Raw genomic sequence first — 18412 nt, forward strand, 5'->3', positions numbered from 1 at the left:
TGAGCCCAGGAGGTTGAGACTGCAGTGAGTGGTGATTACACCACTGCACTCCAGCCTGGATGACAGAGCGAGACCCTATCTCAATATAAATAAATAAATACAGATAAAAATCAGGCTGTTTCCTTGTTTCTACTTAAGTTACTTTATGAAATTCAACTGTCCTGCCATGCCTAATGGTATTCCTGTCTAAATCTTTAGTTGGGTTGCTGCTAAATTCTTGAATTACTAATGAAAGCCAATGAGATCTTTAAATCCAATTTGTTGAAGTTTTATCTTTTGACTGGCAGAAATAACCCAAATGTCCATTGATGAAAGAATAGATAAAATAAAATATAGCATATCCATATAATGGAATATATTTTGGCCATGCTACAACATGGATGAACCTTGAAGACATTATGCTAAGTGAAATAAGCCAGACACAAAAGGACACATATTACATGGTTCCACTTGTATGAGGTATCTAGAATAATCAAATACATAGAGACAGAAAGTAGGATAGTGATTACCAGGGGCTGGGGTAGGTGGAGAATGGTGAGCTAGTGTTTAATGGGCACAGAGGGTTTTGTTTGCTTACTTGTTTGTTTTGGGTACGGAAAGCTGAAAAAGTTCTGGAGATGGATAGTGGTGATGATTGCACAACAATGTGAATGTTCTGAGTGCCTCTGAACTTAAACATGGTTAAAATGGTAAATTTCATGTTATGTATGCTTTACCACAATTAAAAATATGTATATGCAGTATCTTTTAAAGTCTTTATATTTACTTTTATATTCATTTTTCTTTAATTGAAGGAGATGGAAGACATTTCTACTAAAATTATAGATGCATTTATTATTTGACCAAGATGTATCCTACAGATATGCCTGCTCACATATGGAATGTCATTATGTTCAAAGTGATTCACTGCAACATTGTAATACTAAAAGACTGGAAATAAAGTATGTAACTAGAAGAAACTGGTTAATAAATTATGTGTATCCATGCAATAGAGTACTAAGCAACTGAAAAACAAATGAGGAAGATCTCTAATTTATTGATTTAGAAAGATTTTCAGGATAGATTAAGTGAAGAGAACTTATGCCAAGTGTATCTAGCATGCTACATTTGGCATAAGAAATGGGAGAAGTAAGACTATATATTCATATGAGCTTATGTTTGCACAAAACACTGAAAAGATAAACAAGAAGACACTAATAACAAGCGTTACCTGTAGCAGGCAAGGGGGATGGAGTCGATGGGAACCAGGGTTGAAGGGAGGTTTCTCTGTTTATATTCTAAAATAGTGTTCTGATTTTTGAACTATGTAAACGTAGTATCTAATCAAAATAACAGTTATAAATATTTAGAAGGTGAAATAGGGAAAAGGGGGGAGTAATAAAGGGAATACTCAATTCATCCCTTCTACTGCTTACTGCTCCCCACATCAGCTTTATGAATGTTTTAGTTGGTTTCAAATCTGAGATTAACTGAAATAAATATAACATTACAATAGTTATATTTCCGGCTCTTCACATGGATTAACTTAATTCTTCTAACAACATAATGAGATAGGTACCATCATTAACATTCTCACTTTAACAAATAAGAAAACAGAGGCACAGAGAGGGTAAATAACTAACTCTAGCTCTCACACAGCTAGTAAATTGCTGTTAGAATTTGAGCCCAGGCGGGTGTGGTGGCTCATGTCTGTAATTCCAGCACTTTGGGAGGCCGAAGCGGTTGGATCGCTTGAGCCCAGGGCTTCGAGACCAGCCTGGGCAACATTGTGAAACTCCGTCTTTCCAAAAAAAAAAGAAAGAAAAAAAGAAAAAAGAAAACTAAAAGGGCATGGTGGCGCGCGCCTGTAGACCCAGCTACTAGGGAGGCTGAGAGGTGGGAGGATCGCCTGAGCCTGAGAAGTCAAGGCTGCAATGAGCCATGATTGTGCGTGCCACCGCACTCCTGTCTAGGCAACAGAGGGAGACCTGTCTTAGAAAAAAAAGAATTTGAACCTATGTCTAAAATTTTTAAATGCCATTATGTAAATTTGTATTTTACATTCCCATCATAAGCGCATGAGAATGCCTGTATCCCCATATGACAGGTGACACTGAGCAGCAAAACTTAATTTTCTCCCCCAGGCTAATGGAGGAGATACGGTTTATCGCTATTGTTTTAATTAGCAGTTTAACACTTGGAATTGAGTCCTCCAAACCCTCTGCGCTTTCTCCCCTCCGCCGAGAGGGGGCGCTCGCTACGACACGCCGATTTCTTATGGTCCTAATCGGCTTCCCAGGCACAGTGCGCGTGCGCTTAGCCTGTCCCAGGTGTCCAGCTTTGTGCCTGATTGATGTAATCCCGGCTGCGGTCGGCGCGCAGTTTTCAGTCAGGGCGGGACTGCGGGAAAAGAGCGTTCACTGGATACAGAACGCCTCTGGGCCTCCAGGCCGAAGGGTTCTGGGCGGTCCTGGAAGGGTCTGGCGGCGAGTCGGGCAGCCCACGAGGGCGGGGAGGACGGGGCCGGCCCCGCAGGGTCTTGGGCGTCGGTCGTCTGTGGGGCCGGAGCTGGGCGCGGAGCCCCTGACAGTGCAGGTACGGAGGCGCGACCCTGCCAACCGTCTGCTCCGCCGGCCCCCTACGTATTCGTGAGGTTGCCGGCGGTGGGCTGGGGATTTGGTGCTGGCCTAGGGCAAGACACTGAGCCCGGTGTGCGGGGCGGGGACTGGCAGGGATGGGCTGGATCAGGGGTGGGCGCTTGCCGGGGTCTGGGGGCTCCGCCTGAGCGTTTGCCCCGAGGCCCGTCTGACCCACCTCAGCTCTTCAGCCTAGCAGGGTTCTCTTGGGATCAGAGTGACTGCGCCTTAGAGTTCCTCCAGAACTGCAAGGGTCTCCCTTCCGTTCCTGCGAGCGTCCGAGGCGCCCCTGAATCCATACTGAGCTACAGGTTTCCTGTGGGCACATGGTTGAGAAATTCGTGTCAAACGGGGAGAAAAATCTTAAAGGACTCACAGCATGGAAGTCTGGATGTGGTTTGTATGTGTGATCCTACTGCTGGGGTCCGCCTTAGCTGGCAAGATGATCCTTGAAGTCATCTTGCGCATCCCTTATCTTTAGACAGAACCACAGCTAAATCACACAGATAAGGATCTCTGCTGTTTTTAGAGGCAGGGATTTGAAAAGTTACCCTCATTTATTGCAGTGAGGAGAGCAGCAAACCCATATTGATCACTGGCTACTCGGGTATACTTAAGGTACTGAGAGGCGAAAAGCTAGGAGGTAGAGATTGACATCCTTTACTTAATGTACTGCCAAAGCCTAAGCTATGAGATGTTAAAAGAGATAACGATAACTTTATTTTAAAAAGGCATTTTGTTTTCAAAAGCTGTTGGAAAATTCGTGGTTAAACTTTACTACAGAATATTGCAGAGCCTTTAATATGCTAATAATATTTACCATGAATCTCCAGCTGGGGGTATGGTATGCAGAATTTCCCAAATTTTACTAGGGTATACTGTTATTCTTGGGTGATTCCCCTGGTTAACATGTGGAACCGTTTGGGAATTGGAGTTCCAGAAATAGAAATTCAGGGTTTAGAAGGGGCAGTATGGGTAAGTGCGTTTTGAGTTTTAATGGTGTGCACGTGTAATGGGATCTCGTTACAGCACAGGTTATGATTGGTTCTGCATTTCTAACAAGTTCCCAGGTGAGGCTAATGCTGCTGGCCCATGGAACATAATCTGAGTAGCAAAAGTGTAGATCACTGGATTGAAAGTTAGAGACCATGTTTTCCAGAACAGAGTGTGCTGCCTTGAGAGATTCACTTTGTCTGTCCAGGCCTGTAAGATAGGAGTCTGGACTACAAGATCTCAAATATTTCTTTCAGATTTAAAATTCTGTGAGTCTAGTCTAATTATCCCTGTAGTGTTGAATTCTATCTAAAATATTCTTGCCAATTTGGTAAATTTTGCAGTTTGGCTTGAACATTTAAAATAATGGGGAATTGTCTACAAATAAGGCATCCCATTTTATTCTTGGAATAGCTCAAGAAAGAAGTTCTTCATGTTCCTGAAATACATCTCTGCAACTTCCATGCTGTTGGTCCTAGATTATCTCTTAATCAAACAGAAAAAAAGTGTCACCCGTCTTCCTAAAAAGTTGACTCCAAGTATTAGATGACAGCTGTGCCTACTATGATTTTTCTAAGTGGAATTGTGTTTAATTCTTCCATTATGTTTAAGAAATCCTTTTCTTAAATTTGTCTTTGTTATGTGTGGAGTGTAGTGGGGCTTTGGCTGGACTTTGAAGGATGGGTGTGGCTTGCAAGACTAGAAAAGTATCTTAAGCAGCTGACAGTGGTGCAGAGATGGGATTGCATCTGTTGAATCCAGGATTGTTTGATTATAGCAGGAAATGAGATTATCAATGAGAGATGTCAGGCAGATGGGTGTAGGGACAAAGCAGTGTTTTAGCAGATGTATTTGCTTTACTGTGATGTATAAGGTGGTTGGAACTAGGGAAGGAGGGGGAAGAGGGAGCTGGATAGGCTTCGCATAGCAATGTTAGAGAATTTAGGTTGATAATAATAATGCCTTGTATTTATGTATGACACTTTACAGAACTTTTCACAGGCATGATCTCATTTGATCTAATATTCCTACGAGGTAGGCAGAGCAGCTGTTATGCTGTTTTGTAGATGATGCACCAAAGAGGGTAAATGATTTGCCTTGATTTTCAAAGCTATTACATGGCAGACTGAAGTAATGATAGTGATAGTGGAGGAGAAAGGAAAGATGCAGGAGGCAGTACTAAGGACGAATTGATAAGTGGGGCCTGACTGACCATGAGGGTACAAAGGAGAAGAAATTGTTAGGGAAGAGTCAAAGTAGTTGGGTGAATCATAATGCCATTGACAACTGCCACTCTAGGTTTTACTCTGCCAGCTCTATCATTGCTAGCAGCTGCTTGGAGTTACAGGTTGAGAGGGATTCTAGATGATTCCCAGGTTGCTTGGCCTGTCTACAGCTACTAGGTGATACTGGGGGCACTTGGACTATCCGTCCCATACCAAGTAAAATAGGAACTTGGTCCTCAGTGTCCCCTGAAGAGGTAAGAGCTGAAATATTGCCGGATTCATATCTATATTAAGGTCCTTGTCATCCTGGAGTCTCTGACTTTGGCTTTGTATCATTTCGCTTTTGAGATTCAGGCTGATATTAGTTGAATGTTGTCAAGGGACAGGTTAGCTGTTTAGTCTGGCCTCCCCAAGGGCTTCACTACAGCAGAGCATGGGCCCTTGCTGCCCCCAAATCCTCCCTAATGCTGTTTCCCAGGGGATCTGCACCTCACCTAGAGCCGTCTCTGTTATTCTCTCGTATACCCTGGAAGTATACGAGATTGAGATTTAGTATCACTACCAAATTCCATAGAATCTAGGGCTGTTCCTGCACTTTTAGTTTCTTAGGCTCCTATCTGGAGTGGAAAGAGCCATGTTTACTGAGGGTTGGGGGAGAGATGTATGTGTGCATGTGTATGTGCACTTGAGTATTGATTTCCCCAGTGGTGGTGGGCTTCAGGGATGGATCTGCTCTCCGGGAAAGCTGTCAGACAATTTATATCCTGAGTGTGATGTTGGTACAGGTGTCTATTCAACATTGAATGCCTTCTCTGTGCAAAGCCCTATGTTGAGTGCTTAGATACTGAGATGGATGCAATCCTCTGTCCTGGAGGAATTCATAGTAGAATAAGAGACGATATTTTAAATAGAATGTGGTATTGAAATAGAGATATGTCCCAAGTGCTCTGTGAGGGCAGAGGAGGGAATGATTAGCTTTACATGGAAAAGCCAGAAGAGTCTTTAGGAAAGAGGTGAGAATTGGGCTGAGCCTTGAAGGATGAGGAGGAAGAATGGTCCTGGTGATATTTGTAACATTTGCAGATGCATAAAGGGAAAGGCAGATAGATGCAAGTGGCTGGAATAAAAGAGAACTTTGGTGATTGATGCGACCGGATTCATAATGAAGCCACGTTGTTGTATTTTGTTTTGTTGTTTAGAGATGGGGTATCGCTATGCTGCCCAGGCTGGAGTACAGTGGCTATTCACAAGCAAGATCATCAGGCACTACAGCCTGGAATTCCTGGCCTCAAGTGATCCCCCTCAGCCTCCTGAGTATAGGTGGGTCTTCAGGCTGCTGTGCCAGTTTGAGAGTTTGAGGCCAGTTTTTTTTTTTTTTTTTTTGAGATAGAGTCTCACTCTGTCACCCGGACTGGAGTGTGGTGGTGCGATTTTGGCTCACTGCAACCTCCTGAGTATCTGGGACTATAGCTACTCCACCTGGGACTACTCAGCCTCCTGAGTAACTGGAACTATAGGCATGCACCACCATGCCCAGCTAATTTTTGTATTTTTAGTAGAAACAGGGCTTCACCATGTTGGCCAGGCTGGTCTCAAACTCCTGGCCTCAAGTGATCTTCCCGCCTTGGCCTCTGAAAGTGCTAGGATTACAGGTGTAGCCACTGTGCTTGGTCAAGGCCAGGTTGTTAATGGCCTGTAGTGCAGTGCTAAAAATATTTCATTTTGTGGGCAGAGAAACCACCGGAGGCTTTTAGGCAGGAAGATGATGTGATTGTATTTTGGGAAGCTAAATGTGGAAATAGACTGAAGGGGAAGAACCTGGTTCAGGGACATCGGGAGACTCTTGTAATATCATGGACATGGTTTAGGGCTGATTAAGGATTAGGTCAGTGGGGACAGAGAGGGCAGGATGAATCTGAGAGAGACTGGAGAAACAGAATTAACCAGACATAATGACTAAATTGGTTGTTGAGAACAAGAGAGGGAATTTTTGCAAATGACTCAGTTTTCTATTTTGAGTGGATGGTAGTGCCAATAGCAAAGAGGGAATATAGAGGAGGAGCCTTTTTTTTTTTTTTTTTTTTTTAAAGTGAGGGAGATACCAAGTGTGTTTTGGGTCGTATTGAACTTGAGGGCTCTGTGGCAGTTAGCAGACAGGGTGAGATATGAGTCTGAAGTTCAGAAGAATTTCTGTCTAGGGGCAGTAAGTATGAGTGGTAGTTGAAGTTGTAGGAATGGATGAGCTCTCCCAGCCATGCTTATAGAAGGCTGAAAATAATGACAGAGAAGATGAGTATGATTGACATGCTAGGGTAAGAGAGAGTGTTGTCCAGGAAGCTAGGAAAGGAGAAAATTCCTGAAAAGGATTGACAATCTCAGTTGCTACAGGGAGGTCAAGTTAGGATGAGCTTGGGAAATGCACCTTGAGGTTGTATAGAACATTGTGGTCACCAGGGCTCATTTAAATTGTGAGCAGCTTCAGTGAGTGGTAGGGATGGAGCCAGATAGCAATGGATCGAGAAGTAGATGGGAAGTGAAGATAGAGAATGTGTACTCACTTTGAGTAGTTCAGCAGAGAAAGGAAGAATACAGAATGGTGGCAGCTTGTGGAGGAGGTAGCAGGGACTAGTTTTTTCTAGAATGGAAGAATCTTGTTTATGGCTTTTCTGATGCCATGTAAGATCCAGTAGAGAGGGTGCAATGAAGACACAAGAGAAAGGACGATTGCTAAATCAGGTCCTCAGAGGAGAGGGAAAAGGGTGGGCCCTGAAAAGAAGGGGATACCATTTTCTTTAAAGAGGAATGTTGGAAGAAAGGAAAGAATTTAGGAAGAAAGAGATAATGACATATGCATGTAGATGTATCTAAATTTGCAAAGAACTTCTTACCTAATAGGGCCAATTTTCTTTTTCAGCAAGGTTATCTGCTGAGAGGTGGGGATGCTGGTGTTGGCTTGGGTGGGAGTAAGGATTGAAAATGGTAAAAATGGTGAAGGAAGCTTGAAACAACTGTTAAGAGGAAAGAGGAAGACAGTGGAATTGAAATAAGCTCCAGGAGTGTTGAGTACCCTCTGAACTGAAATCCTACGCTATAAGCCTCCCCTTCATCTTTCTCATAATAATAATGGCTGACATTTATTGAGTGCTTTATATGAGGCACTGTTCTAAGTGCTTTTCAGGCATTCTCATGTGATTTTACAACAATCCTGTTAGAAAGTTACTGTTATTATCCCTTTCTTCCAGAAGAGGAAATTGAGACATGGAGGATTAGTAGCACTTGTATTTGATGAATCTCTTACCTCTGCAGAAATGAATTCCTTCTCCTGAGGCATCAGAGAAGGCAGAAATTTAATCCCAACTCCGTTTCTGGACCTTGAGAACCTAGAGTCTACGGTTGCTAAGGAGGGAATCTTACCATGCCAGTTTGTGGGCATGCTGGTGGCATGGAGGGGGCAGGACAGTGGCATGGAGGGGGCAGGACAGTGGGATCAGTGTTACTGTCAGCTTTTGACAACTACATAGGGAAACTTGGATATTCTTGAGTGATTTTCCAGCATCCTGACTAGAAAGACAAGTGACCGATAGTGATTTGTCAGGAATTGTGGACTGAGATTGTGTCACCTGAGAGGTGAATAAGAAGAGAGACCTTGTCCCTGTTCCTATTGCCTAGAAAAGGATAATTTTTTCTTGGCAGAGAGACTAGGCAGATCTAAAACCTTATATAATAACATAATGATTATTAACTCACCTTATATGTTTTCTCAGTTTGTGTGACAGATACAGTTTGTAGATAAGCTGTATACCTGACTTGAGTGAAAGGAGAGAGTGATGGGATGGCGTGGATGGAAGAGAAACGGACTTACCTTTTCCTGCTGCAGCCACTGAAGCATCATCTCTGTGTCCTTCCTTTTGAGGTTGCCATGGATACGCCTTTGCATGGTGGTTTGAGGAGATTGATTTCCATTATGATCAGATGATGACGTGGGTTTAAAAAGAGAAAGGATGGAATGCTCTGCTTTTGGGGAGTGGCCGGCGAGCTGCCCAAAAGGCAGAGCCCAGTACAGCCGATGGGGCTGTGGCTTTGTTGGCTGCTTTGGCTTTTGCTGAAGTTGTGAAATGGTGCATCTCTCTCTTTAGAGCGCAGGCTCAGGGTTCCCTGTCTACAGGGTCCTAGTGCCAGGAACTTGCTGGTTGATTCAGGGGGAGGAATCAGCAGGAACTTCAAACAGGCTAAGTCGGACTTCTCATACCACTGAGAGCATTGCAGTTCTTGAGTACAGGACTGAGTGCCTCTTGCCTTCCTGCAGAAGTTCCTATATTGAAGATAAGTGAAGCATATAGCGTAGCTTTTCTTCTTGACTCTTAAGAGGTCAAGAGGCCCTTGGAGGTGGGCCTGGAAGTCACTGGATATTTCTGGGGGAAGGGGACATTTTGAGATGGAGTAGAGCTGTATTCAGAGTGGGAGTGGGTTTGTAGACATTTTTTAGGGTAATGAGGAGCTGGAGAAGGGAAGGAAGTCCATTGAGTGTGTAGGCCCTATCTATGAAATCTGTAAGGCAGATACTGAGAAGGACCTAGGAACAAAAAGCTCTGTACACATTGTCTTCTGGGGTCCTGTGAATATCTGGAATCCAGCTTTCCAAGCTTCCAGTCTCCCAGCCTCCATTTACCACTCAATAAGCAGACCTTTTCCTTTCTGACTCCTGAAGGACTTAGGTCCACACTTATCTCTTCCTTACTAGTGCTTTCAGAGATGTATAGTTTTGCCTTGCTATCAGACTGCCTGGGTTTCAGACAAGCTCCTCTAGGAGTGGGAAAGCAGGGAAAGCAGACAGTTGGGTTAGCCCAGGATCAAGGTTTGATAAGGTGAGACAAGAGGAGATCAAGGTATCAAAGAATGCTGGGGTGCCAGTAAAAACAAGGTAGAAATGGTTCAGACAGGGGAGAAATGGTAGAGATGGAAAAGAGTCTTTCCTCTTCACTTTCTCCTTTTTAATTCTCCAAAATCTTGTTTTCCTGTAATTTCCTGAAATTTCTCTAAGACTATTGGCAGTTTATTTACTAGACACAGATATTTTTCCCTCCTCTCTTCCCATTTTTCTAGCTATTTTAGTGGTACTTAATATCATTGGAGAGGAAAATGGATTAGAAATCCAAGAGGTGTCTGTCTCCTCCCTGGCTGGGGTAACATTAACCCAGGATTGTCCCATGGGATATGGGCCTGGGCCCGCTAATGCTGTGGAAGGAGCACCTGCCTGGAGAGATATTCAGATGTGTCCCTCTGCCATTTTTTGGCTATGAGACTTAGGCAAGTCATTTGACTTCTGAGACACAGTTCTATCATCTGTGGAATGGAGAGAATGGAATCTGTTTTGGCTACCATCACAGGTTCGTTTTTGAAGGAGATAGTGAAGTACACGTATTCGTGTATACAATTAAGTTTTCCCCAGAGAAGGCCCTAAGAATGGGACGCATTTTCTCTCTCCTAACATGTTGTTTCCCCTCCCATTTCTTCAATTCTATTAATATTTCAATTATTACATTTCTCATGCTTGAAAACTTCCTGAGTTTATTCATTTACTTATTCATGCATTCATTGACCCATCCGTTTATCCTTGCAGCATTTGAGTTCCTACTGTGTGCAAGTCATCATGGATAGTCCCTTAAAATAATGAATGAAGATGTTATCTGCCATTTGCTGAGCACACAGACATTGTGCTAAATGCTTTATTTAAATCTTATTTAATCTTCAAAATGTCCCTGTGAGGTAACATTATTTCTTCCTTTTTGCAGTTGAGGTAACCAGGGCTCAGGAAGTTAAATATCTTGCTCAGAGGAGAACCAAAGGTGTATTCAGGTCTGTCTCCAGAGACCGTGTAGGCCTGCTGCCTCTTTCCTCATGTTTGATCTATTACAGGGCCTTCTCAGGGCTTTTTTGGTACTGTCTCTGAATTGGCCTCTTTCTTCTCACTCTCCTGATCCTGGTTCAGGCCTTCCTTACCCTGTGTTCACTATTGCAGCAGCCTCCTTGCTGTTATTCCTGTCTTTGCCAGGTTGCTCCTGCCTGCACTCCATCCTGCAGGTGTCATCAGTTTGATCTTCCTAAAATAGTTTTCACTATGCTGTCTCCTGCTCAGGAACAGGACTGCCTTCCTGTGATTACTGGATCAAGTCCATCTATGTTTGCCTGATGTTAAACTTCTTGCCTACCCACAGTTACCTCCCAGTACGTTGCAATGTTAAGATGTTTGTTTATTCAATAAATATTTGACCATGAGCTATGTACTGGCTATTGGATCATAAAGAGGAAAAGGTGGGGGCTATGCTTCAAAAGCCTTATAGTTTGATAGAATAACTCATCTAGAGTTCGTTACTTCAGCTAAGCCAGTATTCTTTACTATTCCCTGGTCAAGCCAAGTTATTTCTGCCTCTATTCATACTGTGTTCATAACTTACAGGGCTTTCTAGGCCTTTCCACATACTTTCTAAAATCCCCATAATTCAAGGCATGCTTAGGTACCCCCTTTCTTTCTAATTTACCTCTCTCTATAATTTCTTACGATATTTATTGTGTAGCTGTATATACCATTTAGTATCATGTCAGGTAATTCTTTGCACTTCTATAATTTCTGTACTTTTTACAAGGCACTCTTTTTTTTTTTTTTTGAGTCTCAGTCTGTCACCTTGGCTGGAGTGCAGTGGTGCGATCTTGGCTCACTGCAACCTTCACCTCCCGGCTTCAAGCGATTCTCATGCCTAAAGTCTCTCAAGTAGCTGGGATTATAGGCATGCGCCACCACACCCAGCCCATTTTTGTATTTTTAGTAGAGATGGGGTTTTGCCATGTCAGCCAGGCTGGTCTTGAACTCCTGGTCTCAAGTGAGCCACCTGCCTCAGCCTCCCAAAGTGTTGGGATTACAGGCATGAGCCACCACGCCTGGCCTACAAGGTTCTTGTATATGCTTTAGCTTTTTTGAACCTCATAATACTGACGTAGATATGGCAGATATTATTTCCATTTCATAGGAAAATAAACAGATTCCAAGAAGTTGGGGGACTGTTGATACCTATGTGGTTAGTGAGTTGTAAGGCTATTTTTAGATCTGAGCTCTTTTGAATTTTTGAAGGCAGTGTGGCCTACAGGAAGAGCAGTGCGTTGGAAGCCTAGAGATGTTTGTGGTAATGGTGAGGGGTAGTAGAAAGCACAGAGGGCTCTGGGTCAGGTTGTTTCCAGTTTTGGCTCTACTCCTCACAGCCTGTGTAACTTCAGGGAAGTTGCTCAGTTCTCAAAGCCTCAGTTGCCTTGTCAGCATCATCCCTGGCCAACCTCTCAGTGGGGTTATTTTGATGTCCATATATGATGACATTGTTCTTAGCTAACTTTTATTTAGCACTTATTAAATACCAGGCGGTGTTCTGGATGCTTTGTATGGATTATCTCGGCTAATCCTCACGATACCTCTCTGAAATATGTTCTTTGTTACTTCCCCATGGCAGATGAGGAAATTGAGGCATAGAGATGTTAAGTAACTAGACCAAGTTTATGTAGCTACCAAGTGGTAAAGCCAGGAAAGTAGCTTGAGTCTAGAACCAGTACTCAACCATGGTTCTATAAAATGTCTTTTTTTTAAGGTAGACTGTGAAGTGCCCCGAACATGTGAGGTCCAGGCTGCAAGGACGTGCCTGGCCTTGCCCACCTGTGTAATGGTGAATAGGGAAAGGAGGGGGAAACATGGAGATTTGCAAGGAGGAGAGAGATGATTTCCTAGGGGGTCTGGCCAGGACTGAAGATACGGAATTGTGTTTTGGGGCTATATTTCTGAATGTTGGCTATCATTCTACTGTTGGGCTACCTGGCCTATCTTAGGTCTGTAGAGTGGGGTGAAGTCACTGTTCTGCCAGTGAAGTAAGCCCAGTACAGAAAAGACAGGCATCGCTAGGCCCAAGGGAACTAGATCCATACCATACTCAGTGGAGCCATAGGTCAGACCCCAGGCCAACCTTGTTGACTGTGTAGGGGCAGGGACCCTGGTCTTTTGGTTCCTAGCCCATGATAGATGGGCCAGTGAATGAAAGCAGTATGGTTACATAGTCCCTTGGAGACCTCTCATTAGAATGCATAATCTTATTAAATTAAACAATTTTAATTGTAAAAGTAATACATGGTTATTGAAGAATTTTTGTGAAATACAGAATTGTAGAAAATAAACCATTTCATCGGGTCTGAGATGCTAGGAGGCAAGGCCAAGAGTACAAGGGGCAGATGGCTGAGGTGGACTGGGCCTTGTGCTACAAGAAGAAAGAAGGGCTCTCTGCTTTTTTTTTTTTTTTTTTGAGACGGAGTCTCGCTCTGTCGCCCAGGCTGGAGTGCAGTGGCGTGATCTCGGCTCACTGCAAGCTCCGCCTCCCGGGTTCACCATTCTCCTGCCTCAGCCTCCCGAGTAGCTGGGACTACAGGCGCCCACAACCGCGCCCGGCTAATTTTCTGTATTTTTAGTAGAGATGGGGTTTCACCGTGGTCTCGATCTCCTGACCTTGTGATCCGCCCGCCTCGGCCTCCCAAAGTGCTGGGATTACAGGCGTGAGCCACCGCGCCCGGCCGGCTCTCTGCTTTTGACTACTGCCTTTAGTAATGCAGTTGAGTCTGATATTCTTGGGTTTTACAACCTGGCCCCTTATAACAACCATAAAGGGTGAAGAGTGACTGTGGCAACCTTTGCCAGCCTTGTAGGAGGGGGCTGGGGTACTTGGCTTGCTTTGCTATGTGTGTGAAGTTGCCTCCATTACTGCCCTTCCCTTGCTGCCTATTGGGCAGGTCCTGCCTCCTCTGGCTCAGTTTGAGATTGAAATCCAGGCCCTAATCACATGAATTTGGACCCTGAGTCCAGAGTTTAGAGAGGGGAGGGAGAGAGAAGAGCACCAGAAAGGTAGATGAGAGACCCTTATTTTGGCTGTGTGGAGGCCCTAGGCAGCTGATCACTTTGAAGTGTCACTTGATGCTTATGGGCCTGCTAAGGCCTGGGGGACAGGGGAACAGTGATGGTGAGTGGGTACAGACTAGGAGGACCTGTCAAGACTGTTCCCAGCCCTAGGACAGTATACTCAAGAGGTGAGTGCTGAGGGTCTGTGGCGTAGGCCCAGCCCTTAGTCCCTGGCCCAGGTGAAGCAGGGGGGCACTAGGACCCAGAGGCTAGCACGGTTCCTGACAAGTCTAGAGCAGCACTAGCGCAGAGTGAGACTCATCAGCTGGCAAGCAGGATTCTGTGTCTCTGGGTTCAGGAATCCTCAGGCAGCAGAGGGGACTTGCTCCTCAGCCCCCATCACTGCCCCCACCCCTACCCGTGTAGGCCACCGAGTGAGGCCCATGGACTGGGGAGGGCTGTGTCTGACGACTCCTGTGTCCCTCTATGAGGGCCCAGCGCCCTGACCCCCCTGCCTAGGTTTCTACCTTTTCTCTCTGTCTTTGGCCAGCTGGGGGAGGGGGTAGAGGCCAGGTGAGCAACATGGCACAGAGCAAGAGGCATGTGTACAGCCGGGTAAGTGGCCCTAATCTGGGATGGCCCTGGAGGGCTGCTGGGGAAGGCCTGGGTGCCTGTGGACATCATTGGTGTGGGGGCTGGGGAGATAGGCTGGAGCTCAGCTGGGGGCACTCAGACTGTGTTTTCTAAGGAGCCCTCGAAGCCCTGGTGGTGTAAGGCTGGACAGGCTTCCCTTTACAGAGTTGATCCCTAAATGGGGACTAGCAAGGCCTGACCTCTGACTCTAATTGGCCCTCATACCAGGGGCTCCTGAGGGGGTCCAGATTATCCTGGGGACTCAGAATGGGGATGATGTGTCAGAGAGGTCTTATAGTAAAGCCTTTCTTAAGAGCTGCTTTGTTATTTGTTACTTGCTTTCTTTCTCTTCTGAGACTGAATCTGTAGCTGCTGTTGTGGCCCCCTGGTTCTGAGAGGCTTATTGGGGTTGGAAAGTGGGGGAGCCTCTGACTTTGGGTTCAGCCTCTTATATCACTGGCAATTCCTTTTATTATCAGGTCCATGAGAGCCATCCTGCTGTTCCAGGTGTGATTTGAGATCCTGGAACCTCTGAGAACTATATCCTCACCTTCCTGGATGAGCTCTTTGGGGAAGGGAATTAGGCAACGACAGGTTGGGAGGTGTCCTGGCTCTTCCATGGCTCTGCTAGGGCTCCCTTCTGAAGCTATTATGAATGAGAGTATCAGAAGGGACTCCCATAGAGTCTTTAGGCTGATGGTATCACTTCATCATGCCTCATTCATCTGTTTGCTGCAAGGCCCCTGGTTCATGGAGTTGCTATTGCTAAAAATGGCAAGTGTGATTTTCTTCTAAACCATGGGCCTATTTGGGACCTAATTTTCTATTGTGTTCAGTCATCATGGGTGTGCCAGAAGCTGAGAGCTGCCCAAGGAAAGTGTCTTAGTCTGTTCTTTTGCCTTGCCCATCTGTGGAGTGATAAACCATTCATTTGGACCACTGAGCAGAGTCTTGGGAACAGAGTGAGGGGTAGATCCACCCAATTTACTTGGCCTGTGTTTTCCTTTTTATAGCAAAATAGCATGGAGAAGAATCTCCAGAACTTGGGGATAGAGAGTTGACCAAACAAGACTCAGGCCAGGTAGAAGGGAGTTGAATGGTTGAATGGGCTGTGGTGAAGCATCTGGGGTTTCATGGTGGGTTGTGGATGGGAATGGGAGGAGTCAGATCGGGAAGAAGAGGTGGTGACTTAAGGGTCTGGAAGGAGGCACAGTTGTGTGCCTCTGAAAGGATGAGGCCTAAGAAAACCATTTGAAACACAGAGGAGACAAGTGACAGTGGAAGGGGAAACAGGATTCTGTAGGTTCACCCACTGAATTGCCTGTCTTCCCAGCTCAGACTCCTGAGTCAGGGCATTGGGTTGTGGGGAGCCTGGTCTAAACTGAGTTATTTGCTTGAGCTTAATTCCCTTCCTGAGAGGAGAATTAAGGAGGCAGTGCTCCTGAGAAAGCAGCCATGTGGTGACATTCACAGACTGATCAATGAATTCCGATTTGTTATAAAAAAATATAAACCCTTAAAAATTCTAGCAGATTCCAGAGGAATTTGGAGAAATCTTAGAAGAGAATATCACTGACATTTTTTCAGAGGGGAATTTGGAGGTCCACCCAATTCTGCAAATGGGGTTTAAGAAAATGATTCTGGTTGTTTTTCAGTCCAGCATCTTGGCTGAGGCATTTCTTATACATGAGAATGCCACCTTTGATCTGAGGCCTCTAACTGTCTATGTTTACCTGTGTCTTTCTTTCAGACGCCCAGCGGCAGCAGGATGAGTGCAGAGGCAAGCGCCCGGCCTCTGCGGGTGGGCTCCCGTGTAGAAGTGATTGGAAAAGGCCACCGAGGCACTGTGGCCTATGTTGGAGCCACACTCTTTGCTACTGGCAAATGGGTAGGCGTGATTCTGGATGAAGCAAAGGGCAAAAATGATGGAACTGTTCAAGGAAGGAAGTACTTCACTTGTGATGAAGGGCATGGCATCTTTGTGCGCCAGTCCCAGGTATTCACGCCCTTCTTCTGTGTGTGTGCGTGTGTGCACATGTCTGTTGCATGTGCAGCTGATGTGTTGGTATTTCCTTTTCCTGAGCATGGGCATAAGCCTCTGGTTGGGAGAGTGGAAGGTAGTGGGGAAGGGAAGATTCGAGATCCACCCTTAGGGAAGCTGCCCTGTACTCTTGATTTGCTTGGAGCCTGGGGAGGGGCCCATATTACAGCCATCCTTGATCTGGCTATATTGAATCTATTGATCTGGCTATATTGAATCTGGCCTCAGATCCAGGTATTTGAAGATGGAGCAGATACTACTTCCCCAGAGACACCCGATTCTTCTGCTTCAAAAGTCCTCAAAAGAGGTAACAACCACCCACTTAAAGTTGCCTCCTCATAGTCAGGAGGAGTCCCCAGGGCTTCTCCTCATAACATGGGGCCACAGTAGATCCTAAGATTTGTTTTCCATCACCACCATATTCCTTTATTATTATCTCCCCCTACCTCTCTATACAAGTACACACTTTGTTTCTGTTTGCTTTCTACAGAGGGAACTGATACAACTGCAAAGACTAGCAAACTGGTGAGTGGTTTGGGGGTGGAAATGGGGAGTAATAAAGGGAGGGGAAGGAGAAATATGGGGGATACCCAGTGCTAGGCAGGTAGAAGTAGTAGGTGAGTCTGAGTTGCCTTCAAATCTCTCCAGCTTCCCTAAGAAGGAGGCTTTCTGGGAATTAATTTCTGCATTAGAGTTATAGTAAAGGTGGTAGCAGGGAAAAACTCATAGGCTCCATAAGTTCAGGGTCAAATGAGATTGAGCTGAGGGTGATAGGAAGAACAGGTCTAACCCAAGTAGTGTAGCCAACTTCCTACCTTTTGGAACCCAAAGATGCCAACATCTAAAGGGTCTGAGGGTAAGGTTAAGGTAGAAGATAGAGGAAGAAGCAATCTCCTATTCACAAGTGAATGGCAAGGAGTCGGACCCTCTACCTCCTGTTTTAAGCTGGATGCAGAGGGTGCTTCCTAGTTCCTCTCTGATACTCCGTGAAGGGTGTGTGAGGTGGGGCTGTAGACTCTGCAGCTTCTCTGGGCCAAGGGGTGAACATCATGGAAGCTGATCTTTGAGGGACTACTCATTTCACCCTGACAACCCCCTACCCCAGCCTAACCTGTGTATGCCTGAGTTGGTCTTAACACCTATGCCCAGGACATCTGTTCTCTAACTCTGCCCTTTCCTACTCCTCATGCAGCGGGGACTGAAGCCTAAGAAGGTGGTGTGTTTACTATTTGTGCCTGGGTGGATGGGAGCCATGAGCCCCTTCCCCAGCTGTCCTGCATGTCCTTGGGCTGCTGCATGCCTGTGTGTGTGTGACCTTGGGCTGGGATGGCCAGAGGAAATGGTGGCCTTGGCTTTCAGAGTTCCTTTGAAGGGTGCAAGAACTTCAGGCTCAGTGTCCACGTCCAGGTAGCACTCACTAGGGATGATTCTCTCTGCCCCAGGACTCCAAGTCAAAGATTCCCCAGTCAAAAACTATAAGCATTTGACTGTAAATAGCAGCAGTGTGAAATAGATCATTTACTGGGTTACAGTGGGTTCTCACTTAGCCCGAGCTTGGACAACCGTAGAAGGATAGACTGGGGGAATGGGACTGAGGAAGATACCAAGTGATGGGGTTTTGCAAGGAGATGGGAGGTCAGGGAACAGAGCATGGGGTAAGAACAGTCCCAAGCTGGAAAACCTAAGAGCTTTCATGTGCCTGCCTCTGGATGGGCTCTGCCATAAATATCCCCACACCCCGCAACTCTGCCCCATCAGTCTGTCCCTGCCTCCTTCCCCCTCTGGTGGTGTGCCTGAGGCCTACCTCCTACCCCTTGCAGCCTTTCATCAACCATCATTGGAGTGGGGCTCAATCATGTCACCTTCCCTCCCCTCCCCGCCACAGACTCTTTAAACTCTTCGATTGCTGCCATGACCACTTCCTCATACCAGCCCTTGCCTTGGGCCTCTGCCCAAGCTCTTTTTGACCTGCATGTGCCTGTCT

General features: G+C 45.6%; 1 protein-coding gene across 49 annotated transcripts in view; it reads left to right on the forward strand.

The window, feature by feature from the left end:
- The first annotated feature begins 2302 nt into the window (after positions 1-2302).
- Positions 2303-18412, forward strand: part of DCTN1 (dynactin subunit 1) — a 30950-nt gene continuing 14840 nt past the window's right edge. For 12 of the 49 annotated variants that reach the window (XM_077959192.1, XM_077959197.1, XM_077959202.1 and 9 more), the window contains exons 1-5: positions 14068-14369; positions 16138-16383; positions 16657-16735; positions 16919-16953; positions 17621-17641. In XM_077959192.1, coding sequence (XP_077815318.1) covers positions 14337-14369; positions 16138-16383; positions 16657-16735; positions 16919-16953; positions 17621-17641 — 414 coding nt within the window. In that variant the 5' untranslated portion in view covers positions 14068-14336. Of the gene's footprint in view, positions 2575-14067; positions 14370-16137; positions 16384-16656; positions 16756-16918; positions 16969-17620; positions 17645-18412 lie in introns of those variants that run through there. The other 37 variants (XM_077959170.1, XM_077959175.1, XM_077959169.1 and 34 more) reach the window with 11 other exon arrangements.

Source organism: Macaca mulatta, chromosome 13 (assembly GCF_049350105.2).
Source record: "Macaca mulatta isolate MMU2019108-1 chromosome 13, T2T-MMU8v2.0, whole genome shotgun sequence".
NCBI lineage: Eukaryota > Metazoa > Chordata > Mammalia > Primates > Cercopithecidae > Macaca > Macaca mulatta.